Raw genomic sequence first — 26,860 nt, forward strand, 5'->3', positions numbered from 1 at the left:
CAAATACAATAGACATTAAACTACACCTAATCCTTGAATCAATTATTCCATCTCCACATTTTGTATTAAATGTATTTAATTAGTTCTCAGTTTGATAGAAAAATAACAGTTCATAAACCGTTTGGAAATTTGTCAGTAAATTACAAAATGTTCAATATAATTGAACAGTATCAGTGATAAACAGAGAACCAATCAAACTATCTGTTAGTAGTAGCGTGACCTTCGGAATGTTAAAGACAGCTCAAGTGATTGATCAGATACTTTTGACCATGGTGCAGTGATTGGTGGGCTTTATTTCAGCATTGATTCTCTGGAATGCAAATACTTTTCAGTTTGAGAAAATACTATTTTAAGTACCAATAACATAAAGACTGATTTCAGCAGCGTAAGTGTTCAGTTAAAACAGAACAGTGAATAACATGTGGTGTGGGGAAGTCAAATTTTGATTTCCACAGTTGGACTACAGTGCGAAAGAGCTGTGTTGTCTAGCTCCCTCACTGTTGATGACTACACCAGGCAGCAGCGTTAGTAAACATGCGTAGCCAGGGAGAGGTGGTGCTGAGGGAGCTCTGGAGCTCCCTGGGGGCCCATGGCCACTGCCAGCCAAAGGTACAGCGCTCCGGGTGGGGCATCATGGCCAGGTGGCGCCCATCCCTGGAGGTCAGCCCCGCTAGGCCCTGGGGAGAGCCGTTTGGGTTCTGGGGATACACCTCAGTGGGTGCACCCGTGTCATCCAGGTAACGGAGGGGGGCGAGGCCGGAGGAGATGATACGCTGCTGAACCTGGGGGGAACGGAACTGAACCAGACCTGGAGAGATGGAGAAGATGGAGAGTTGAATGACCCTTGGCGTTTGTGCATCATTGTCAACATTTATCATGTCAATGTAGAAATTTGCAATAGCTGTCTTAAGTTAGATAGGCTGAAGATTATTTTAAGAGATTGTACCTTCCCCATGAGCCACCCAGACGCCTAGGGCAGAGCCCTCCATGCCCCGGAGCCAGACTGAAGGAGAGGCCTTGATCCCTACACTGATGAACCGCGACTCAAACCTGCCGGATTGGTTATGGGTCAGGACCACATCAGACTCTGCAGAGACAAACACACAGCAAGAGGGTGAGTGGGACTGTCTGAGTGAACAGTACTCAAAAGACAGTCTTCAAATGAATCGTTGTCTTGGTAAATCTCTCTCTGGGAAGAAACTGTAATAAGTAGACACCAAAGCCAAACAGTTTGCCTACCACCTCCTCCCTCCTCCCTCTCCCCGACCCATCCCAGCAGGGCTAGGAGCTGACAGCCGTTGCAAACACCCAGACTCAGCGTATCGTCACGACGCCGGAATTGCTCAAATTCCGCTCTGGCCCGGGGGTTATAGGTCACTGTGGCAGCCCAGCCTATCAGGAGACAGATACACACAGGGTTAAAGAGAATATGCGTGTGTATGTGTACATACGGTCTGTGTGTGCATACCTTTAGCTGAGCCCAGGACGTCTGCATAGCTGAATCCTCCTACAAACACCAGAGCCTTGAAGATGTCTAGAGTTAAAGAGCCTGAACACAGGTCCTGCATGGTCACATCCCATACCTAGACCCAGAGAGAGAGGGGTCGCAAACAAATTAGGTGTGTGTATGTATGCCTGTGTGTGTGTGTGTGTGTGTGTGTATGTGTATGTGTGCTCGGTACCTCAAAGCCAGCCATGTAGAGAGAGACGGCCATCTCTCTGTCTCCATTGCTGCCCTCCTCTCTGACCACAGCCACGCGAGGCTGGCTTGCACCAAGACCGTTATTGCTGGGTTTCTCCATGGGATCAAAGGTGAGTTTGAAGTAGGGCTGTGTGCGTGTGGCTAGCCCCTCCTCTTCCTGCTGTACACATAGCTGATTGGCCTGCAGGCGTTCAAGCTGGAAACTGGTGCCTTCCCACAACGCCCGGAGGCTGGGCAGACGGTCGCTCAGCACTTCCTGTCCGTCCACATGAACTTTGACCTGAGACAGGAAGAACAATGTTAACAAAAATAAACAACATCCCCCAAAAAGCATTGACATCAATGCATGATTTATGTGAGTTTGAGTCAAGTGCTCAATTCTATATTATAAACTGGGTATTTCGAGCCCTGAATGCTGATTGGCTGACAGCCGTGGTATATCAGACCATAATACCACGGGTATGACAAAAACATGTATTTTTACTGCTCTAATTACGTTGCTAACCAGTTTATAATAGCAATAAGACTCTCCATGTTGCGTCATGCTTAAGAACAGCCCTTAGCCGTGGAATATTGGCCATATACCTGCCACACCCCCTCGGGCCTTATTGATCAAGTATCTAACATAGGATTCTGCCCTATATGACCATCCAAGACAAACAATAGTGATATAAATAGTGTGTCAGTCTCACCATGGACTCTGGTCCGAAGCCTTGGGTGGTTCCGATGCGGTGACACTGTAGTCCAGCGTGAGTGTACCTCTGACACACATTCTCTATGTCCCTCTCACACACCTCCACTACCAAGCCCAACTCCTCACTGAATAACACCTCCAGGACTATAGGAAGAGTGGGGGAGGGACAGAAAGGGGAGAGGAAGGGTACATAGAGGTAGGAAGGGTAAGAGAGAGATCTGTGTTGTATATATTGCATATTGATATCTTCCTTACCTCTGAGGGGTTTAAATACAGTTATAGAATGTTCTGTTCTACTGACCTCCAGCACCCAGAGAGGGCAGGTCCACCTCTATCCCACGATTCCCTGCGAACGCCATCTCCAGCAGACAGGAAATGAGCCCTCCGTCGCTGATGTCATGTCCTGCACTCAGCAGGCGGTCTGCAACACGCATAACACACTACCGACTAGAATACACTGGTATGATACACTACCGACTATAATACACTGGTATGATACACTACCGACTAGAATACACCGGTATGATACACTACCGACTAGAATACACTGGTATGATACACTACCGACTAGAATACACTGGTATGATACACTCAACAGACAGAACAGTGACAGTATATAAGCCATACTGATGTAAAGTGTGACTGACCATGTAGCAGGATCTGTGTGGTATTGAAGCAGGCAGTCAGTAGCTCCGGGTGGTCGAGGTCAGGTGAATGGTCACCTAACTGACCGTAACACTGGGCCAGAGCTGACCCTCCCAGTCTGTAGTGACCTGGAGTCACTGGAACCCACAGCAACACACCTGGAGAGGAAGAATGTTAGAGGTGTGCGTATGTGTGTGGAAATCAACTCAGGAACAGGTTTAAATGTTGAGCTGTGTCAATATTGTGATGTGCAGTGTGTATGTGTCTGTTCAATCATGTGTGTGTGTGTGCGCGTGTATGCGGGAGTAGCAAACCTTGGCCGTCAGGGTTCTCCAGGTCAGGGGTAACAGTAGCCGTGATGTCGGGACACACAGCATACACAGAGATGACCAGAGCACCTAGAGAAAGAGCAGATTTATACACAACACACACTGCCTGTCCCCCAAAACACACATAGTGCCCTAAACACACAAACAAAGTACCTGGTGCTTTGACAGTCTCTGTCCCAACTCTAGCAGCCATGCTCAGTGAGTCTTTCCCTCCGTCGATGGCCACGCCCAGCTGACCCATGACATCACACATGGCCTGACACGCCTCCCAGAGACATGCCCCTTCACCAGGGAGCTTTGCCGCCCACATCCAGTTACCACTGCACTTTACATCCTGAGAACACACACTCAGCACTTAGCACAGAGAGACTGGTGCTGATGTTCGCTAAAAGTTTGTTTTCGGTCTTTCTGAAGGGCTCTGACTGTGGTCAATGCCATTGCACCCTAATTCTCTCTGCTGTGGTCATTGCATGCCTATAACTTTCTGTTCCTGTCAGGGCTGTGATTCTAACCGTGCCGTTATATTCTATTACCTTCAGGGCTGTGATTCTAACCGTGCCGTTATATTCTATTACCTTCAGGGCTGTGACTTCAGCAAACACCAGATTAGTCAGCGCTTCCCCCACAGCCATGCGAGCTCCCGCCCCCGGCGAAACGAGACCTTTGATTGGTTGTTCCCCGATTGCGGTCGCCGCCCCTTTCAGGCCGAATGGAGACAGAGAGACGACAGCAACATCAGCCAATGGGGTGTGGAGAGGACCAACGCACTGTTGCTGGGCAACCAGACCCGTAACGGACCGGTCCACCTGAGAAAGGGATGGAGATACAGAAGAGAGAGACAGATTAAGGTAGTGAGACAGAGAGAGAATACAAAATGAACTCAGAGCTTTTCTCTCTACAAAAACATGTTATTTACTAAACCTAACAGCCTTAATTTACTGTTTGTAATGTTTTTAACGTGAGGGTAAAACATTACTGAGATAGTGAAATCTCTAAAACACACACACACACCTTGTTAGTTAGGTAGCGTTTGGAGGCGACGGCGGGCAGGCGTAGGACTCTGTCCAGGGCGTCTCTTACACCCAGCCCAGTGGGAAGAGACAGAGGCTTGAGGTCAGTTGTCATCCTCTCCATGACAAAGTCCTTCTGGGGCATCTTCCCCAGCACCCAGTCCAGGTGGAGGTCTACAGGACAGCGCCCTCTGTCTGTCTGGTCCTCTCCTTCACCACCACCCACATCATCCACAAGCACTATCTACACATGGAGAGAGACCATTGTCAAAATCACTCACACCCCAAAGGAAAGGTGTGTGGTAAAATGACAGAAATGTGATTCAGTTGTGATTCCTCCCCATCTTCACCTTTCCATCTCCAGTGATGTTTCCAACAAAGTCAACGGGGCACTTCTCCCTCTGACACACCCTCTCCAGGAAGGAGCGATCTGACTGGCGGATGAGCATGGCGTTGCTCTCCTGGTACTCCGCCCCCCATAGCTCCAACACACTGAGGGTGGGGTCTCCTCTCTTAAACCTGCTGCAGTAGATCACAGCTCCCGCCGGCTCACACAGCTCCTTCAACACGTTACCTACAAAACAACTACATTAATCCAACACACAACCAATCCCAACTCAAGACTTCCGTTCTTCAGCTTCGTCACACACTCTCTTCTTACCATTTCCCCCTGCCCCCTGGTCATGTATACTACAAATGGGGTTTCCTCCTGCTCTCTCCAGACAGGCCCTGAGTGCCCGGTTCATCTTCTGTTCCATCTCAGCATCTCCTCTCTGCACCGCCCCCAGGTCTCTGGCACTGGAGTTATCACCCTGCACCTGGATAGAGGAGGCAGCCCCTCCTCCCACTCCGATCCTGTACACCGGACCCCCGATCTTCACCACCTCCATTCCTGACAAACAGCAGCACAAGTAACGGTTTTTACAGACAGGGTTATTTTAAACATAGAATTAATGCCAATGTCAATAAATGACCTAGTCGATTTCCACGTGTTGACCCCAACTTTACCACTAACCATACACCAATCAGCTCCAACCAAAGATCTAACCTTTCTCTGCCTGCTCCTTCTTCACATGTGCATCTTCGATGCAGCCCAGCCCACCGCTGAACATGATTGGCTTGATCCACTCTCTCCTCTCCCCACTGGCCAGTCGCATGCCGAAGGACCGAGCAAAGCCTAGATGGAGACCGAAAGCAAGTTAACCTCCTGTGGTTTCAACTCCAAAAAACATGTCATACTCCAGGCCGGTTAAGTCTGAAATGGAACCCTATTCCCTATATAGTGCACTACTATTGAAGTACTGCAGCAGCACTATATAAGGAATAGGGTGAGATTTCAGATGCTGCTGTTGTTTCCATCGTTCGTGTCTGGACCTGCCAGGACTGGTTCTCCAAACTTGTTGCCGTAGTCTGACGCTCCATCACTGGCTCCGATGACCACCTGCAGGGGAGGGGCAAAGCTGGGGGGGTACTCCCACCCCTCCCCCTTACACTCCCATGGCAGGCTGTAACCTGGGGAGAGAGGAGAAGGATAGGGGGAGAGGGGAGAAGGATGGGGGAGAGAGGAGGAGGATGGGGGAGAGAGGAGGAGGATGGGGGAGAGAGGAGGAGGATGGGGGAGATGGACATCTTTAACTCATGCAAGGTTTCCTGCCATTTCCATGATCCTCACGACAGACAGCGGCAGGTACAGACAGACATCTCTCCAGACACTCACCAGGTATGTGGAGGTTGCCAAAGCAGTATCCGGCGGTGCCAGCGACGACATGCCCGCCCTGCCCAGCACTCTGCACATCTCTGATACGTCCTCCTGTCCCCGTGGTGGCACCACTGAACGGAGCTACACCTGGGGTTAAATAAAGGAGAAGGAAGGCAGGGAGAGGGATTTCAAAAAGGTGTAAATATATGTATAAAAGAACTATAACACGCTCCTGGCCTGGATGTGTGGGTGTGTGCATGTTCTCACCAGTAGGGAAGTTGTGAGTCTCCGCAGTGAAGATGACATGTCTTTCAGAGAGTCTCAACTCGTAGGCACTGGCCTGACATGGGTCTCTGGGGTACACACATTCCACTTCCATCCCCTTTATGCCACTACACAAACACAAACACACACACACTATGGAATTGTAAAATGTGGAAAGGAAACAAAATCCCGCCGTGTGACATATTGTAAAAGCGTCCTTCCATACACCATCTCTCCTACCTGCTGTTGTCACAGAACTGGATTACGTTGTTCTGGTTGCTATGACGCTGGGTGTCCATGATGAGGCTAAACAGAGTGTCCTTCTGCTCATGTCCATCAATCACCATACGTCCCCGGAAGAACCAATGACGACTGTGCTCACTGAGGGAGGGCGGCACAGAGACAGGAAATGCAAAAAGTTACCCCCAGAAGCAAAACACAAATAAAACAAAGGAAGATTAAAGAGTACACCATCAACAAAACACACCTACCTGTTGGACTGGGCAAGGTCGAAACACTCCACACTGGTAGGGTTCCTCTTCACTCTCTGGAACAATGACGTGTAGTAGTCCAGATCCCACGAGTCGAAGGCCAGACCTACACCACACACACACACACACTTGAATATGTTATTTGGATCAACAATGAAACACATCAGATGAAACAGGGAGCTCACGTCCTCAAGGCGGTTCACATTCACACAATTCTAAAAATGAGAAACTAACAAATCAAATCAAATTTTATTTGTCACATACACATGGTTAGCAGATGTTAATGCGAGTGTAGCGAAATGCTTGTGCTTCTAGTTCCGACAATGCAGTAATAACCAACAAGTAATCTAACTAACAATTCCAAAACTACTGTCTTGTACACAGTGTAAGGGGATAAAGAATATGTACATAAGGATATATGAATGAGTGATGGTACAGAGCAGCATAGGCAAGATACAGTAGATGGTATCGAGTACAGTATATACATATGAGATGAGTATGTAAACAAAGTGGCATAGTTAAAGTGGCTAGTGATACATGTATTACATAAGGATACAGTCGATGATATAGAGTACAGTATATACGTATGCATATGAGATGAATAATGTAGGGTAAGTAACATTATATAAGGTAGCATTGTTTAAAGTGGCTAGTGATATATTTACATCATTTCCCATCAATTCCCATTATTAAAGTGGCTGGAGTTGAGTCAGTGTGTTGGCAGCAGCCACTCAATGTTAGTGGTGGCTGTTTAACAGTCTGATGGCCTTGAGATAGAAGCTGTTTTTCAGTCTCTCGGTCCCAGCTTTGAGCTTTAACAGTGATCAAGGGAAGGCTGTTCATGTGGGTGAGTTTACTATTCAGTCAAACTCCACAGGCCCCTCAAAGTATGAGGGATTGAATTTATCACACACTGATATTGCAAACAGTTAAATCACTGCTCACAGAGCATGCTTTAATCTAATTACACAAACACACAAAGTGTGCCTTAGTGTAATTACAGACACAAGCTAATCAATGACACTGTCAGTCCTGTGACTTCAACCATCTATGTCATTAGATTATATGTCATGTGACAAAGTAGGCCTATCCACATAAGGGGAAGGACTGGTGAAAGAGAGGGGGAGGGAAAAGGAAAGGTTAGAGAGGACAACAAGAGATAGCCGACATAAGAAGAGCGAGAAAAGAAAGAACGGTAGACAGGAAGGAACCAATCGAAGACCTGATGAGATATCTAACATTAACAGGTGGTACTTACCCAGCTCATCGTTAGCAGTCTCCAGGGCAGCACGTCCTTTCTCCAGGATGTCTACCTCAAACACTTCCTGTGGTTTGGTTGCCACAGTGAAGGAGGAGATGGGATGTGTGTAAACACACTCAGTCATACTGTCATAGAGACTGCTGACCAGTCTCTCCACTTCTCCATCCAACACTTTCTCACTCTGTCCATCCTTGGGCTGGCGAGAGAAAGGGACAGGAAAGTTAGAATTGATCCATTTGTCCCCTTGTGCAACATGGCAGCCTGAACTGCACCTAAATTGTGTGCGTCTGTATTTGTGTACTTGTATCAGCAATCTTCTGGACAGCTCCACTCTGGTGACGTTGGTCAGTCCAGCACTTTGACAGATGGACACAGCGTTAGTGGACCATGCTGTTGAAAAGTTCAACCTACAGGGGGCAGCACAAACAAAACATTTATAGTGGGGCGCAAGGGTTGATTTGAGCATTTCAAATCAATTTGTGTGTGTGTGTCTGAGTGTGTGTGTGTGTGTGTGTGTGTACCTAGGTCCGATCTCCACTAGTGTTCCTGCCTCTCCCTCTGTCAGGTATGGTGTGTCAGACAGCTGTTCTGTCTGCAGAGTGGGGCGGAACAGCCACAGCAGCACCTCCCTCTGCTCTACACTCAGAGACTCAGCACCTAGGGGAGTAAGGGGAGGGATATGAGGAGAGAATTAGAGAGCCTAAAATTCACTGAAGACACTTTTTCCCCCCTCTTCATTTAACTAGGAAGTCAGTTAAGAACAAATTCATATTTATAATGACGGCCTACCAGGAGGCAAAAGGCCTCTTGCAGGGACAGGGGATAAAAATAAAAAGTAAAAATAACAACACAACACAGAGAGACCTAAGACAACACAGAATGGCAACAACACAGCAGCAGCACAAACATGGTAGAAACGTTGTTAGGAACAGACAACAGCACAAAGGGAAAAAGGGTAGACAACAACACATCACGCGAAGCAGCCACAACTGTCAGTAAGTGTCCATGATTGAGTCTTTGGATAGAGATAAGAGAGAGATAAAACTGTCCAGTCGCTAGCTGCAGCGAACTGAAAGAGACCCAGGGATGTGCGCGCTTTGGGGACCTTTAACAGACTGGCAGACTGGCAGAAGAGATGTTGTATGTGGAGGATGAGGGTTGCAGTAGATCTCTCAGCTAGGGAGGGTTGAGGTCTAAGAGTTTCTTTTTTTAATAAGAATTAACCAGTGGGTCTTGATTTGGGTATACAGAGAGTTTACAGAGGAGTATAGAGTGCAGTGATGTGTCCTTTAAGGAGCATTGGTGGCAAATCTGATGGCCGAATAGTAAAGAACAGCTAACTGCTCGAGAGCACCCTTACCTGTCAAGGTTTGGACACACCTACTCATCTTATTTAAGGGTTTTTATTTTCTACACTGTAGAATAATAGTTTAGGCAAACTATGAAATAACACATGGAACCATGTAGTAACCAAAAAGTGTTAAACAATTGAGATGGTTTGGGATGAGTTGGACCGCAGAGTGAAGGAAAAGCAGCCAACAAGTGCTCAGCATATTTTGGAACTCCTTCAGGACTTTTGGAAAAACAGTCCAGGTGAAGCTGGTTGAGAGAATGTCAAGAGTGAGCAAAGCTGCCATCAAGGCAAAGGGTGGCTACTTTGAAGAATCACAAATATAAAATATATTTTGATTTGTTTAACACCTTTTCGGTTACTACATGATTCCATGTGTTATTTCAATGTTTTCATGTCTTCAGTATTATTCTACAATGTAGACAATAGTTTTAAAAAATAATAAAGAAAACCCCTTGAATGAGTTGGTGTATCTAAACTATTTTAAGATACATCTCTGTAATCTAGCATGGGTAGGATGGTCATCTGAATCAGGGTTAGTTTGGCAGGAACAAACACATCATGAACATTAGGGGAAAGGGTAGCTGTGAGGATGGTTTATTCTCCAGTTCTTTCACCATTGTCCAGAACTTCTTGGGGTTAAACCCACAGAGAGAACTGCTCCTTAAAGTAACTAACTTTGGCCTTCCGGATAGCATGAGCGCATGTATTTCTTACTTGCCTGAACAATTTGGGTGCATCTTTCACTCATATACATTATGCACAAACACACTCACCTGTCAGCTCGACATTGTAGCAGAGCTCACTGGTGATTGACAGCTGGGGGTGAAGCTGAGCAGCAGTCTGTAAGACACACCCCCTCTCAGCCTCCTTACTGTAGAACCTCACTACTGCCATAACTAGAGAAGGGGAGATGAGTGGATAATTGTTTTTTTTCTTCCCAAAACCCAATGGTGACATAATACATATGTTACCATGCACATGTTGGAGACCACATGACAAAAGAGTAATTTAACACTACCCATCTTTAAATCCAACACAATCATTATAATCAATCAATAATCTATAAGGACCGACTCCAGATCTGTCCCTGTGTTGACCTTTGACCTGATTATGCCCTGGACAGAGGTCAACTCTGCAGCCAGAACAGAGTATGTTGTATTTTTGTGACACTGTAGTCAGTCTGTCAGCTAAACACAGGAAATTATACAAACATACATATTGGAGCGAGATCAAATACGTGTCTGTCAGTGTAGCCTAACTGCTGGCTTATCGGTGTGGGTTGGTACACACTGCACTTTGGGTTCTAAAGATGTCTCAATGCTCTCACCCTCAAAGGAATGTTTACTGTAGCATTTGAGGTCCACTGATACTTTCACGTATGAATATAGTGCTGAGACAAGGCAGCCTAGTTGTTCAGCTAAACTTGCAGTCATTTTCTATGCAGGGTAGCCTAGTGGTTAGAGCGTTGGACTAGTAACCGGAATATTTCAAGTTCAAACCCCCGAGCTGACAGCAGGCAGTTAACCCACTGTTCCTAGGCCGTAATTGAAAATAAGAATTTGTTCTTAACTGACTTGCCTAGTTAAATAAAGGTAAAATAAATTGAAAAATCTGCCCCAACTGTTACTAGGTTAGAGGATGTGTGCTTGACAGAAATACAGAGTAGAACGAGGGTAGCTAAGTGGATATGGTAGCTAAGTGGATATGGATCATGAGGCCGATTCCAACCCCACTCCTCTCTATACAGTGCATTCATTAAGTAATCACAGTCAGGACATGGGTCAACTTTATTATTTGCGTGTTGCATCACAAGGCATGCAGCTCGGGCTCTAGCAGGGCTATTTCGTTAGCTGATAAAGAAGTGTCCTCCATATCAAAATAATGCTTTGTTAGATATGATAGCAATTTAGCCAGCGATATTGTAATCAATTTGGTTAGCTAAGTATCTAACAAAATAAAATAATAATCAAACTCGGATTTGATCGTTTAGGCAAAAAACGAACTAGTAAGAGAACGTGGCACATGAGTTTACTTCCTGCAACAATAGATCGTGCACAAGATATAACACGGCATCAAATCTAAACTTTGAAAGCGTAAGGTAAGTTACTTACAAAGTTGCTAGCTACAGTAACGTTAGCTAGCTAGCTTTAATTAATCAGCTAGCTGGATAATTCAATACGAATAGTTCCCTAGCTAGTAGTTAGCTACAACAAGTAAAATACAGAAAACATTCTTAGCAAAAGGCTGCTTACCTTCCAAGCCCAAAAGTAGCTATTCTTCTGAATGGCTGATCCGCAGAGACCACAAATTGAAGAGCACCCCACGTGTGTGAGGGCGCACCAAACTCGCCACCACACACCCACGATGAGAAGACGACGCATGCGTGCTTCTGTTGTAAACTTTTGGTATGATCCTGATTGTACATTTTCTTTTAAACGTTTGTAATTCCCTTTGTGAAAATTAGGAAGAAGCCCATGAAAATGATAAATGAATACAGCTTGGTGCCATATTACTGATTTTCTTTCTGTGTTTATTATAGGCAACACAGACCTAACATACTGGCCAGTAGGAAGTGCGCGCGCCCGCGCACACACACACAAACACGACTTGCCATCAGATATATTTAATAAATTAAAACATGGTACAAAAAAGAAACAATGTACATTTCATCCCTGCTCCAACCCTCCTCCTCCTCCTCTCTCTTTGTCAGTGACAAACATACTCTCAGACAGTTCCCTTGACCGTAGGATGAAGTCAACCCTAGACACTGATCCGAAGTCAGTCTTGCATCTTCAGTCCATAATGGTTAAATTGAGGACCCACTGAGGGTAAGCGGATCCTAGATCTTTATCTAATGGCCAACTTGTACCCAGAGCATTATCTCACAGCGTCACACTCACAGTATTTCATAATCTCCCAAAAACCACCCACCCAACCCCACCCCGTACCCCAAAAACACACACATGCTACATGTCTGCAGGCACCTAGTGACACAAAGAGGGATTGGACAGAGGTGATGTCATAAGGAAGCAGGAAGTACACATGGGAGCCAGCTGCTCCAATCGTTTCATCCATCCTAAATGGTACCCTATTCTCTGATTTCCATCTATTTTCATGAAGTCATTTCAGACGCAGTCTCAATTCCATTCACAGAGAAGAGTTCCATTCCATCAGTCTCCAACTGCAAATACACTTCCTGAATAATCTTTATGACATCACTGACTACCCCTCTCAGTCTCATTCTAGGAAGACACCCGGTTGGGTGATAGGACTCAGGTTGCTTGTTGACAAGCACTGGTTAAGAGCAGTACGGTGTGTAGTTTGTTCTACTGGTTTATAGATCATACGAATGAGTTCATCTAGTCAATGGTTAAGACTGGTCAGTCAATCCAGGAAATATGGAGGTTAGTGGACTGTTGCAGTTCTTGTGTGTTGTGAGCAGAGAACATTTAAGTGGAGTACTCAGTATATGTACTGTATGTAGGGGAGGACTAAGAGAGTGTCAAATGGAGGGACGGGATCTGTGTTTAAAAGGGGAGGGGGTGTCTGTGTTTGGTAGGAGAAAGTGATGAAGGTCCGATATAAGTGCACTCAACAAGCGGGGAGGCAGACATTTGCTCACACTCATGCACACTGCATCAACACTGCACACACTCCCCTACACACACAACATGATTAATCGAGTTGCACGACTACAGTGACTGTACAGTCCACAGATAGGACAACACACCCTCATCTATTTCCCCCCCCCCCCCCCCTCACAACACTCATCTCACCAACCTCTGCATCACTCTCTGTCACCTCTTCTCCCTCCTCATTGATCGATCATTGGACATTCTAGACTCTTAAGGAAACTACAGTTGTGTGTGTGTGTGTGTGTGTGTGTGTAGCGCAGGACAGGGGCAGGACAGCAGACAGTATAATCCTCTGCTTTAGTCTAGTTGGTCAGTGGTTCAACCTTCAATCGGCACATAATTCCCCATAAAGGCAAATATCAAAATCAAATTAGACTAGTTCACATGACATTCAACAATAATTTTGGCAAACGTAAGAGTTTTGGGGAGCGTGAGTCGGTGTTGTATGGTATACAGTATGCTGTTAATATGTCAGTCCACAGAATCCTGTTCCGTCATTGGTCCCTCTCTCTTCCTGTTTTGCAGCAGGACTGGCACCCCCTTTGTTTCGTTATATAGATGTGTGTGTGTGTGTGTGTGTGTGTGTGTGTGTGTATATATAAATATATATATGAAGTTTACATACACTTGGGTTGGAGTCATTAAAACTAGATTTTCAAACACTCCACTTCTTGTTAGCAAACTATAGTTTTGGTAAGTCGGTTAAGGACTTTGTGCATGACAAGTAATTTTTCCAACAATCGTTTACAGACAGATTATTTCAATTATAAGTCACTATATCACAATTCTAGTGGGTCAGAAGTTTACATACACTAAGTTGACTGTGCCTTTAAACAGCTTGGAAGATTCCAGAAAAGGATGTCATGGTTTTAGAAGCTTCTGATAGGCTAATTGACATCTCTTGAGTCAATTGGAGGTGTACCTGTGGATGTATTTCAAGGCCTACCTTCAAACTCAGTGCCTCTTTGCTTGACATCATGGGAAAATCAAAAGATATCAGCCAAGACCTCAGAAAAAAAAATTGTAGACCTCCACAAGTCTGGTTCATCCTTGGGAGCAATTTCCAAACGCCTGAAGGTACCATGTTCAACTGTTAAAACAATAGTACGCAAGTATAAACACCATGGGACCACATAGCCGTCATACCGCTCAGGAAGGAGACGTGTTCTGTCTCCTAGAGATGAACGTACTTTGGTGCGAAAAGTGCAAATCAATCCCAGAACAGCAGCAAAGGACCTTGTGAAGATGCTGGAGGAAACAGGTACAAAAGTATCTATATCCACAGTAAAACAAGTCCTATATCGGCATAACCTGAAAGGACGCTCAGCAAGGAAGAAGCCAATGCTCCAAAACCACCATAAAAGAGCCAGACTACAGTTTGCAACTGCACATGGGGACAAAGATCATACTTTTTTGAAGAAGAAATGCCTTCTGGTCTGATGAAACAAAAATAGAACTGTTTGGCCATAATGACCATCGTTATGTTTGGAGGAAAAAGGGGGAGGCTTGCAAGCCGAAGAACACCATCCCAACAGTGAAGCACGGGGGTGGCAGCCTCATGTTGTGGAGCTGCTTTGCTGCAGGAGGGACTGGTGCCCTTCACAAAATAGATGGCGTCATGAGAAAGGATAATTATGTGGATATATTGAAGCAACATCAAGACATCAGTCGGGAAGTTAAAGCTTGGTCGCAAATGGGTCTTCCAAATGGACAATGACCCCAAGCATACTTCCAACGTTGTGGAGAAATGGCTTAAGGACAACAAAGTCAAGGTATTGGAGTGGCCATTACAAAGCCCTGACCTCAATCCCATAGAAAATGTGGGCAGAACTGAAAAAGAGGGTGCGAGAAAAGAGGCCTACAAACCTGACTTATTTACACCAGCTCTGTCAGGAGGAATGGGCAGAAATTCACCCAACTTATTGTGGGAAGCTTGTGGAAGGCTAACCGAAACGTTTGACCCAAGTTAAACAATTTAAAGGCAATGCTACCAAATACCAATTGAGTGTACATAAACTTCTGACCCACTGGGAATGTGATGAAAGAAACAAAAGCTGAAATAAATCACTCTCTCTATTATTCTGACATTTCACATTCTTAAAATAAAGTGGTGATCCTAACTGACCTAAAACAGGGATTTTTTTACTAGGATTACATGTCAGGAATTGTGAAAAACTGCGGTTAAATGTATTTGGCTAAGGTGTATGTAAACTTCCGACTTCAACTGTATGTATGTATGCGTATACGTGTATATATATATATATATTATATATATATATATATATATACATACACACATACACACACAAACACAGTACCAGTCAAAGGTTTGGACACCTACTTATTCAAGGTTTTTTTATATACTATTTTCTACATTGTAGAATAATAGTGAAAACAAACTAAGATAACACACATGGACTCATGTAGTAACCAAAAAAGTATTTAAAAAATGTAATATATTTGAGATTCTTCAAAGTAGCTACCCTTTGCCTTGATGACAGCTTTGCACACTCTTGGCATTCTTTCAACCAGCTTCACGAGGTAGTCACCTGGAATGCATTTCAATTTTACAGGTGTGCCTTGTTAAAAATTCATTTGTGGAATTTCTTTCCTTCTTAATGCGTTTGAGCCAATCAGTTGTGTTGTGACAAGGTATACAGAAGATAGCCCTATTTGGTAAAAGACCAAGTCCATATTATGGCAAGAACAGCTCAAATAAGCAAAGAGAAACAACAGTCCATTACTTTAAGACATGAAGGTCAGTCAAACAGAAACATCAAGAACTTTGAACGTTTCTTCTTCTTCTTCTTTTTGCAGCAATACGCCATCCCATCTGGTTTGCGCTTAGTGGGACTATAATTTGTTTTTCAACAGAACAATAACCCAACACACCTCCAGGCTGTGTAAGGGCTATTTGACCAAGAAGAAGAGTGATGGAGTGCTGCATAAGATGACCTGGCCTCCACAATCACCCAACCTCAACTCAATTGAGATGGTTTGGGATGAGTTGGATCGCAGAGTGAAGGAAAAGCAGCCAACAAGTACTCAGCATGTGGGAACTCCTTCAAGACTTTTGGAAAAGCATTACAGGTGAAGCTGGTTGAGAGAATGCCAAGAGTGTGCAAATTTGTCATCAACGCAAAGGGTGGCTACTTTGAAGAATCTCAAATATAAAATATATTTTGATTTGGTTAACACTTTTTTGGTTACTAGATAATTCTATATGTGTGTTATTTCATAGTTTTGATGTCTTCATTATTAATCTACAATGCAGAAAATAGTAAAAATAAAGAAAAACTTGAATGAGTTGGTGTGTCCAAACTTTTGACTGGTAATGTATATTTATTTAGTTTTCTTTCCAAAGATACAAAGGTAAACTAGCTAGCTACGGACAGCAGGTACAGTACCACTATCATCTCAGATGCTAAACAACCAGGAAACAGCAGGGAAACAGCCTCTGAGCCACAGATGATCCCAATCCAACAACAGAGAGAGAAAGGAGAGAAAGAGGGTGAAGAGAGGGCATGCTGGGAGTTGAAGTCACAAAAGGGAAGGAGAAAGAGAGACAGGGGGAAAGAGAGGAAAGAAGGAGAGGAGCCTTCGTCAGACCGTTGAGTGGTGTGATAGAGCACCATTTGTCCAATGGTTGGCCTGTATGGGGAGCTGTTTTCTGTTCTAGGGGGAGGGTCTAGTTTCAATCGTCCAAGGAAAACTCCAGTGTTGAGGGGTTTGTGGGTACTGTGGTACCGTGGCATCCAGCCTGGGGAAGTCGTGGCAAGGTCAGGGTCAGTATTCAGCGGCGTACTCGGTCCCGTGAAGCCCTCTGCAGACTAGTGTAAACTCCTTTACTATGTCCTTCACCCTCCGCTTATTGACTCGCTCTCTAGAGGGAGAGCGGGAGGAGAGAGATGGGGTCAGACACAGAAAGAAAAGCTAACAGCAGCATTGCCTAGGTGAGTGAGCAAGTACGTGTGTGTGGTACCTGAGTATCTGTTGGGTGAAGGTGTCCTTCTGTTCTGTGGTGACCCTAGTGGAGGGGAAGCCTGCTGTCTGCAGCACCTCTTTCAGCCACACAGTGAGAAGAGGGAAACAGTGCTTATTGAGACTGAACAGCACCTCAGCAAACTGGTCCATCAGACTACGAGATGAACCTCCCCCGATTGCCTGGAGAGAGAGAGGAAAGACCAGTCAATAAGGTGATATGTTTCAGTATACAGTAGGACATCTAAAATACATTAGCGAGGATGCATGTAGGTTTACCTCTAGTACAGCCTGCAGCAGTAGTTTTCCATCCTCCTGCACCACTCTGGCCACTGGGGGCACATCTGAGCAACGGGGCAACAACTCAGTCTATGGCACACACACAGGGACAATCAGAGAGAACCACAAAACTAAGAATACATTTCAACAAGATCCACCTTGGTTAACCAAAAACATACAGTTCCCTCTGTATTGTTTTGGACAGTAAAGCTAAAACCTTGGCACTATACCCCAACATTTTGGAGTTTATCAAATTAGGCAAAAGTCCAGAATGTCACCTTTTATTTGAGGGTATTTTCCTGCATATCTAGTCCCCCCATTTGAAGGTGTCATAAGTATTTGGACATATTCACTTATGGTGTATTAATGTAGTCAAAAGTTTAGTATTTGGTACCATATTCCTAACACGTAATGACTACATCAAGCTTGTGACTACAAACTTGTTGGATGCATTTGCAGTTTACTGTACATGAAGTTCTTTCATTTCTAAAAAGCAAAACAGATATTAAAATACTCTCATACAATACAAGGTGACATTCTTTACTAAAATACATTTGATCTCAAATCCAAAATGCTAGAGTATAGAGCAAAATAAAAAAATGTTTAGCTTTACTGTCCAAATAAATACAGAGGGGCGTGTGTGTGTGTGTATACTCACAAAGAACAAACAGGTAGACTTCACTGTTGGAGCCTCTGGGAATTTGAGTGACAGTACTCCTACAGGAGAGAGCGGACAGGGGGGCATTAAATAAACATAAAAATACAAAAGCTATACTATTTAAACTATTTAAAGGGCGACTGCACTTCCTGATTTGGCCTCGTTTGAAAGATTGCTCATTAAGTGGCCATGACTGAAGACAAACGAGAGTGGTCTTGGTGGTGTGGTTTGATCTGGGTGTGTTATTATCTCCTACCCTGGCAGGTACTGTTGTTTGTCCCTCCTGAGTCAGCGTAGCAACAACATAGCGTCTTCCTCAAAATTCCTATCAATTGTCAGAATTAATCTAAGATAAATCAAGAAATCTGTAATTCATTTAGAAGTTTTTGCAGAGGAGATCTTGGTCAATTTTACATCTCGCTAAGGTGTTTGGTGCAGTTTTTCGCAAGTAACTTTTTTTCGGAGAACGATAGCATGTCTACAACTTCATAATCTGCAAGCTGTGAAACTATCGTAAATAAAGCACAAGCTACACATTGTTCATCAGTGCCCAAAATCACTTGCTAGCTAAGTTCCAACTCTGTGTTCACCACAGGCGAGTGGCAATGCGTGTACTTCAGTGCTGTTGTGTTTTTTACAACTTTCTCCCTATTACCAGAGTGTGTCTATCTGGCAGTGTTTCATAGAGAATCATGTTACAAAGCAGGTCGCGGGGGACACAAGATGCTCGCAAATGGATTTTGGAATATCGACAGGTTGCAGTTATGATACAAGTGTGCTCTGATCGTCTCAATTCTAATTTTGCCCCAAAAGTGGCAGACTTGCGTGATTAACACTATCAAACATCAGTCTGATTCGCTGCATAAAGGACAGGTCTGTCTCACTGTCTGGAGGTTCTGGATGCTGTGATTGGATAGAGCGCGTGCTTAATTAGCACAGCTGCTTCTCTCGTGTTAGTGAGCACTGGGCAAGTGAACATGATCGTAAACCCTCCAGTAACTCGTGACAAACTCCCTTACAAAATTCAGTTTTAGACGAGACTGACTTTATTTTCAAATGTATCCGATTTACACTTTGAAGTCAATTTTGACACTCGAATGAATGTTTCTAACTCACATCCATGCCACATAGGCCATTTAAATCCAGAGAAGTTGGTTCTAAGGGGCAGTTGACCTTTAAACACTAAGAGTTTTACAGTGTGCGTGTTAAAAGGGACGCGGAAACACACACACAATGATCAGTGTGCTTGTTGGAAGCAAAGAGACACACACTTACCACAATGGAACACAGCTTTCACGTCAAGACTCTCAGACAAGAAGAGATCTGGCTTCCGTTTGAGGGCCTACAGTAGGAGGCAGACAGAGGCATGACACAGGGCAGGAGTCTGTGCCCCTACTCCATGGGTACACCCCCCCACCACCACTCTTCTAGCCTCGTAGACAGAACTGTCTGCTTTAGACAACTCCTTTGTCATTGCCATGTTCAGCTGTTTACCCACAAGGTCAGGAACAACTAGTTGTCCGAGCTGAACAACAAGAGGCAAATTCTGATTCTCCCTGATGTGTGATCTCGTTCACTACCCATCTGGGATTTAACAGCATTGGATTGGTGTAGACAAAGTGTTTCTTACACCAATCCAATGTTTTTAAATCCTTGAGGGGGAGTTAATGTGAGTTGGGCTAAAGGAGTTGTCTATAGCAGGTAAACAGATGAAGCTACCAGGCTAGACTACTCCACTCTCCCTACGACAAACTACCATTCATAGAGTAAGTACACAACTCTGCTCCAATGCAAACTCGGCAAACAAACTGGAGAAAAACAAAAATAGAAAATTATTCCAAACTTAAGTCAAACTAAAGGCAATGATGGTTCTGTAGCTTTTGTATCAATTTCATTCTGATACACTATTTTTTCATCCCTTTTTTGGCCTGGTTGGATTGAATATGCAACATAAGTAAGTAAAGTACATGTACGGATAAATACAACTGATACTGTAAGTAACTCATTCAGGATGGAGGAGGAGAGGGGGACAGAGGGAAGAGGAGAGGAGATCAGATCTATCCAAAGATTAAAGGAAGAAGAATGTAGAAGGAAGACAAAAATAAAATAAAAGAGGGCAACCAATTCGCCTGAATTGATTAATTAATGGAATATTAATTCATTTGGGCTTTGATTGGCACTGGGCTGGAATTACATCAGAAAAGGGGCGTGGCTCTGGGATTCTAACCAGTGAGGTCACTGGGAACTACATAGAGGTAGACCAATTAATCGGAATGGCCGATTAATTAGGGCCGATTTCAAGTTTTCATAACAATCGGAAATCTGTATTTTTGGACACCGATTTGGCCGTTTTTTTTTTTTTTTTTTTTTACACCTTTATTTAACTAGGCAAGTCAGTTAAGAACACATTCTTATTTTCAATGACGGCCTAGGAACAGTGGGTTAACTGCCTGTTCAGGGGCAGAACGGCAGATTTTTACCTTGTCAACTCGGGAATTCAATCTTGCAACCTTACGGTTAACTAGTCCAACGCTCTAACCACCTGCTTTACATTGCATTCCAAGAGGAGCCTGCCTGTTATGCGAATACAGTAAGAAGCCAAGGTAAGTTGCTAGCTAGCATTAAACTTATCTTATAAAAAACAATCAATCATAATCACTAGTTAACTACACATGGTTGATGATATTACTAGTTTATCTAGCGTGTCCTGCGTTGCATATAATTGATGCGGTGCGCATTCGCAAAAAAGGACAGAGTCAGGGTATTTGCAACAGTTTGGGCTGCCTGGCTCGTTACGTAATTATGACATTATTATGACATAACAGTGAAGGTTGTACAATGTAACAGCAATATTTTGACTTATGGATAACACCGTTAGATAAAATACGGAACGGTTCCGTATTTCACTGAAATAATAAACTTTTTGTTTTTCTAGATGATAGTTTATGGATTCGACCATATTAATGACCTAAGGCTCGTATTTATGTGTGTTATTATGTTATAATTAGGTCTATGATTTGTAGGAGGAGTCTGACTGAGCGATGGTAGGCACCAGCAGGCTCATAAGCATTTCCTGAGTTTTGCCAGCAGCCTTTCGCAATGCTTCAAGCATTGCGCTGTTTATGACTTCAAGCCTATCAACTCCCGAGATTAGGCTGGTGTAACCGATGTGAAAAGGCTAGCTAGTTATCGGGGTGCGCGCTAATAGCGTTTCAAATGTCACCTGCTCTGAGACTTGGAGTAGTTGTTCCCCTTGCTTAGCAAGGGCCGCGGCTTTTGTGGGGCGATGGGTAACGATGCTTCGAGGGTGGCTGTTGTGTTCCTGGTTCGAGCCCAGGTAGGTGCGAGGAGAGGGACGGAAGCTATGCTGTTACACTGGCAATACTAAAGTGCCTATAAGAACATCCAATAGTCAAAGGTATATGAAATACAAATCGCAGAGAGAAATAGTCCTATAATAACTACAACCTAAAACTTATTTCCTGGGAATATTGAAGACTCATGTTAAAAGGAACCACCAGCTTTCATATGTTCTCATGTTCTGAGCAAGGAACTTAGCTTTCTTACATGGCACATATTGCACTTTTACTTTCTTCTCCAACACTTTGTTTTTGCATTATTTAAACCAAATTGAACATGTTTCATTATTTATTTGAGGCAAAATTGATTTTGATGTATTATATTAAGTTAAAATAAGTGTTCATTCAGTATTGTTGTAATTGTCATTATTACAATTATTATTCAAAATAAAAATCGGTATCGGCGTTGAAAAATCATAATCGGTCGACCTCTAGAACTACATCCCAGGGTCGTGTTCAGTAGGACAACTGAACATGAAAATGTTTCTTATTGGACACGTTCAGTTTGTCCCTCCTCCTTTCAAAACAATCTCTTGTTTTTTGCCTACTGGACATGACCTTGGTGAACTCTGAACCGAACTCCCTCATCTTCAGACAAAGGTGTAGCTTCTGGTTAGAGCCCTGAGTATTGAAGAAGACAGTCGGTCCTTCAATAGCGCCACCTACTGTCCATTCTCTGCCCTGCCATTATGATGGGTCGCCCTAGGACCCTTTTTAAACAAACAGAAAGAGAGAAGAAAGAGAGCTAGAGATAACAAGAGAGAGAGAGAGAGAGAGAGAACAAGCGAGAGGGACAAAGAGACAGAGAGAGAGACAGAGACAGAGAGAGAGAGACAGCGAGAGACGGAGAGAGAGACAGCGAGAGACACAGCGAGAGAGAGACAGAGAGAGAGAGACAGCGAGAGACACAGCGAGAGAGAGACAGAGAGAGAGAGACAGCGAGAGACGGAGAGAGACACAGCAAGAGAGAGACAGCGAGAGACACAGCAAGAGAGAGACAGAGAGAGAGAGACAGCGAGAGAGACAGAGAGAGAGATTGAGAAACCCAAAGTGAATGAAATAAGAAACCAAAAACACACCTGAGCTTGGAGTTGCATAAATGAATCAACAATATCAGGATGATCCCTGGGTCCTAAAATATAATAAAGATGAAACTTAACAAATCATAAAGAGAATAATAATAATAATATACAAACAGCAACTCAACCGATTCAACAGTCATGTGGAAAGAAAAGAGAACATAAAAGATCTCATTGAAATAATTGTCACACGTGAGTAAAGAACAAACAAAGGGGGAGAGAGAGGGAGGAGGGGCGTGTGAAGCTTTGGAAGAGTCTCAGAAAAACAGGAGCGGTTGAACGAACAGAAAACAGGTAGAGAGAGAAAACATGGGTTCCATTTGGAGATAAAAAAGAAAGTAGTAACGAGAGAAGGAACAAACCTAAAAATAACAAAAGTGGGTTTGGAGTGGGGAACCCAGGAGGCACCTCTGTGACGCTTCAGAGAAAAAGGGGCGTCCAGTCCCAAATCAACCCCTTGCCTCTACCCCCTTCCCCTGGACTAGCCCCTATGCATCTCTCCTAGACTATACACCCTAGGGGCTTGCAATGTCATACGATAGGAAATATGATATTTTTCTGTGTGGCTTACAACCATCCATGTGCCAAGGGGGTAGGGGCTGGGGGTCGATTTGGGATTGGGTCAATAGAACCCCTGACCCCTACCCCCACCCACCCCCCAAAAGGTGAACACTTGGGAGGCAACCATCCCCTTCACTGTTCCCAGACTCCAAACAAGCCCCAACCTTACAGGCTTATTCAGTGGGGTGCAACCCAGATAGAAATGCAATGTATAGAGCACACACAATTCCGTTCTGTAAAACCGAGAGGGCTGTCTATTCTACACAATACATTTCTATATGAACGTTGTTCTGCAACAACATTCTGTGATGTTATGTAACGTTGCACCATACTGTATAAGATACAGGCCACAGTATAACATTTAAGGTCACCTGCTCAGAAAGAAAGTTCAAGAAAGCAGGAGAGGCAGCCATTATCAATCAAACACAGTCAAAGCAGAAGAGGGGGAGTAGGGAATGAGAGGACAACTAAAAAGGGAGAAGAGAGGGCTGGACAGTATTCAGATAACCACCACTGGATAATGTCAATGTGAAAAACAGAACTTCCTTCTAATGCTTTTTCTTTTCTAATTCTCCATAGCAGCACAGGAGGACAGAGGATGCATATCAATAATCTAACGTGACTTCCTCTCCTCATTGCCTCCCCTTCATCTGCACTCATCTAAAAATACTGCAATATGATGCAATAGGTGTTTTCAACTGTCCAGCTCCAAGGAGAGGAGACAAGGACTTTAGACTACTGAGATGCATCCATTGTATTTCCTCTGCTGCTGAAAGCAGGTGTGTGCAGGTTTCCTGTCAATCAAAATCACCCAAAAGAAAAACAGACATTTTTCACACCCCTCCCCTGCAGGACCCCCTACCTTGCTGGAAGATGGAGAGTGTTACCGAGGTAACCAGCTCAAATAGAGCCTTGATGGGAGGGAAGTTGTCCGTCTCACTGGCAAATATATGGACCATCTGTCAAATACAACCACAGATGGTTTCACACTGGTTAAGGTGTTTGTGTGTGTGTGCCTCTGATGCGTATGTATTGTATTGGCGTGAGTGTGTTCAAGCGTGTGTGTGTGTGTACCTGTCGTGTGAGGTCCAGTGCTGAAGCTTGTGGTATGGTACTGTACATCTGTCCTAGCATCTCACTGAGCTGAGACACCATGGGGGCAAAGTCATGGAGGAGAGTCCTCACCGACTTCTCAAAGATAGCACACACGGCCTGGGAGGAGGGAGGGAAATAGGGGAGAGTGAAACTGTTCATTTTCAGCTTATTCAGGTCAGATTTTTTTATGCTTCAGATATTAAAACATCACTATAGGTCTGTCCAGTGTGTGCTTGTCTCACCTCCACCACCTGAGAGTCGTTGAGCCACTTGCTGAGGACCGTCTGAATGAGAGCAAAGACCTGCTGTAGGACCACCACCACCTAGAACACACACCGGTTAGTTTGAGTAACCTAGACAACGCTAAACACTCCCACTGAGTTGGCGTGTGCCTGGGTGTTGATGGTGATGTCTCTCACCGGGTTAGGTCCTGGTGGTGGCGGGGCTGTTTTGACAGGTGGCGCTGTGCCCTCTCCTGATTCGTCCTCCTGCTTGCTGATGTCCAGCGTAGTGAAGAGATTAGATAACAGACCCAGGATGTGGATTATCGCTAGTTTATTGGACGGGTTGGGCTGGAGAGAGGGATGAGGGAGGGAGAGAAAGACGAGAAAGTCAGTCATTAGCTTCAGGGAGACAGACAAACAAGATTTGCCATGTCTTAACAAGTGAAACAAAAAGAGAGACCGTTAAAGAACATGAAAGAGAGGGATGAAGTGAAAAGGACAGAACTTCTTCTAAAGAAGTGAAAGAGAGAAGAGATGATTTTGGGTCAGTCAGTTGATGGCTTCTTCTTTCTGCAGATTTCAGACACACGCTCTCCAGGGTGACAACACTAATTAAAGCTTTGTTAGTACCGATTTAATCACCGCTCTGTATCCATGACAACGGAACTGTGGCGTACAAGGGAGGTGTAATGCAGCTGGGCTGACTCCCTTCGCTTAATGAGCAATGTTGCTACTGAACACACACACACACTTCAGAGTTGAGATAGGTGTGTGCAACTTGGACTTATACCCAAATCATTCACTGACGTCAATGGGTGTAAAATTTGAGTCGAGTGTCCAGATCTTAAGTAAGAATGCCACCCTAAATGCATAAAAACAGACAATGGTTGTACTGTAGCTTACAATATAGTGGATGTGCAGTTTCATCTCTTGCCTCAAGGTGCCAGTGTTTGTCAGGCTGCACAGACAACCTGATTCCCTAGTCTGACGTCATGGCTATAAATCACACAACCAGACAGGTAGAAAGGGAGAGAGAGGGAGAGAAAGAGACAGGCAGCAAGAGCAGAGGCAGAGAGGCAGAGCAGAGAGACAGCGAGAGGAGGCAGAGAGAAAGATAGCGAGAGAGGCAGAGAGAAAGATAGCGAGAGAGGCAGAGAAAGGAGAGAGGCAGCGTGAGAGAGGCAGCAAGAGAAGGAGAGGCAGAGTGGAGAGCGAGAGGAGGCAGAGGAGAAAGACAGCGAGAGGAGAGGCAGAGGCGAGAGACAGCGAGAGGAGAGGCAGAGAGGAGAGAGAGAGAGGCAGCGAGAGGAGAGAGAGAGGCAGCGAGAGGAGAGAGAGAGAGGCAGGGAATGGAGAGGCAGCGAGAATAGAGGCAGCGAGAGGAGAGGCAGCAAGAGGCAGAGAGGAGAGAGAGAGACAAGCAGAGAGAGACAGGCAGAGAGGAGAAAGAAGGCAGAGGAGAGAGAGAGAGTCAGGCAGCGAGAGGACATGCAGAGAAGAGAGCGAGAGAGAGTGAGACAGGCAGCGAGAGGAGAGAGGAGAACGAGAGAGACTGGCAGCGAGAGGAGAGGCATAGAGAGAGTGAGACCGGCAGCGAGAGGAGAGAGGAGAACGAGAGACTGGCAGCGAGAGGAGAGGCATAGAGAGAGTGAGACCGGCAGCGAGAGGAGAGATAGAGAGAGTGAGACCGGCAGCGAGAGGAGAGGCAGAGAGGGAGTGAGACCGGCAGCGAGAGGAGAGGCAGAGAGGGAGTGAGACCGGCAGCGAGAGGAGAGGCAGAGAGGGAGTGAGACCGGCAGCGAGAGGAGAGGCAGAGAGGGAGTGAGACCGGCAGCGAGAGGAGAGGCAGAGAGGGAGTGAGACCGGCAGCGAGAGGAGAGGCAGAGAGGGAGTGAGACCGGCAGCGAGAGGAGAGGCAGAGAGGGAGTGAGACCGGCAGCGAGAGGAGAGGCAGAGAGGGAGTGAGACCGGCAGCGAGAGGAGAGGCAGAGAGGGAGTGAGACCGGCAGCGAGAGGAGAGGCAGAGAGGGAGTGAGACCGGCAGCGAGAGGAGAGGCAGAGAGGGAGTGAGACCGGCAGCGAGAGGAGAGGCAGAGAGGGAGTGAGACCGGCAGCGAGAGGAGAGGCAGAGAGGGAGTGAGACCGGCAGCGAGAGGAGAGGCAGAGAGGGAGTGTGACCGGCAGCGAGAGGAGAGGCAGAGAGGAGGTGACAGCATTCCCTCCCCCATATGCCCCCCCCCTAGGCACAACTATGAAAACATAACCAACAAAAAAGGGTCACAACTCCTGCAGGTCTGTTGCATGCTGGGCAAATCCATAGTCAATGGTAGGCGTCTAGGGTACTCCCAATGGTTGGTACACCTATAGCTCATCTCTTGGCAGTAGTACTGTAGCCTACTTTATCACTGACCTCAACCCAGACTCTCTCAGAGCGTTCACAGGCAGCCCACTGACACCCCTCTATCAGATCACAGCAAAATCACACACTACTTGAACAGTGCAATACTCAATCATGAGGCATCAAAGCCAAAGGAACTGAG

At 45.1% G+C, this 26,860-nt stretch overlaps 2 protein-coding genes across 3 annotated transcripts in view; both read right to left on the reverse strand.

Moving 5' to 3' along the window:
• Positions 1–58: 58 nt before the first annotated feature.
• pfas (phosphoribosylformylglycinamidine synthase) lies at positions 59–11,877 on the reverse strand. The gene is made up of 25 exons (XM_021604183.3): positions 11,702–11,877; positions 10,223–10,345; positions 8,617–8,752; positions 8,397–8,502; positions 8,093–8,291; positions 6,835–6,940; positions 6,584–6,724; positions 6,347–6,471; positions 6,098–6,226; positions 5,755–5,892; positions 5,429–5,557; positions 5,042–5,272; positions 4,731–4,954; positions 4,382–4,624; positions 3,946–4,176; positions 3,524–3,704; positions 3,356–3,439; positions 3,044–3,199; positions 2,698–2,817; positions 2,395–2,540; positions 1,683–1,982; positions 1,469–1,583; positions 1,240–1,392; positions 947–1,087; positions 59–808 (listed from the first exon to the last, which is right to left on the reverse strand). The coding sequence occupies exons 2-25, from the start codon at positions 10,341–10,343 to the stop codon at positions 495–497; spliced, it is 3,969 nt and encodes a 1,322-aa protein (XP_021459858.3). The 5' UTR covers positions 10,344–10,345; positions 11,702–11,877; the 3' UTR covers positions 59–494.
• Positions 11,878–11,965: 88 nt separating this feature from the next.
• The window catches only part of LOC110524486 (importin-13), a 53,942-nt gene continuing 39,047 nt past the window's right edge, over positions 11,966–26,860 (reverse strand). Inside the window, exons 15-24 of one of the 2 annotated variants that reach the window (XM_036978289.2) lie at positions 24,516–24,668; positions 24,339–24,419; positions 24,076–24,213; positions 23,864–23,960; positions 22,441–22,493; positions 19,278–19,344; positions 18,003–18,061; positions 17,345–17,434; positions 17,067–17,248; positions 11,966–16,967 (exon numbers count right to left, since the gene is read on the reverse strand). In XM_036978289.2, coding sequence (XP_036834184.1) covers positions 16,871–16,967; positions 17,067–17,248; positions 17,345–17,434; positions 18,003–18,061; positions 19,278–19,344; positions 22,441–22,493; positions 23,864–23,960; positions 24,076–24,213; positions 24,339–24,419; positions 24,516–24,668 — 1,017 coding nt within the window. In that variant the 3' untranslated portion in view covers positions 11,966–16,870. The remainder of the gene's footprint in view (positions 16,968–17,066; positions 17,249–17,344; positions 17,435–18,002; positions 18,062–19,277; positions 19,345–22,440; positions 22,494–23,863; positions 23,961–24,075; positions 24,214–24,338; positions 24,420–24,515; positions 24,669–26,860) is intronic. The other variant, XM_090235822.1, reaches the window with a different exon arrangement.

The sequence above is a fragment of the Oncorhynchus mykiss genome, chromosome 5, assembly GCF_057628025.1.
Source record: "Oncorhynchus mykiss isolate SJ-2025 chromosome 5, ASM5762802v1, whole genome shotgun sequence".
Taxonomy (NCBI): domain Eukaryota; kingdom Metazoa; phylum Chordata; class Actinopteri; order Salmoniformes; family Salmonidae; genus Oncorhynchus; species Oncorhynchus mykiss.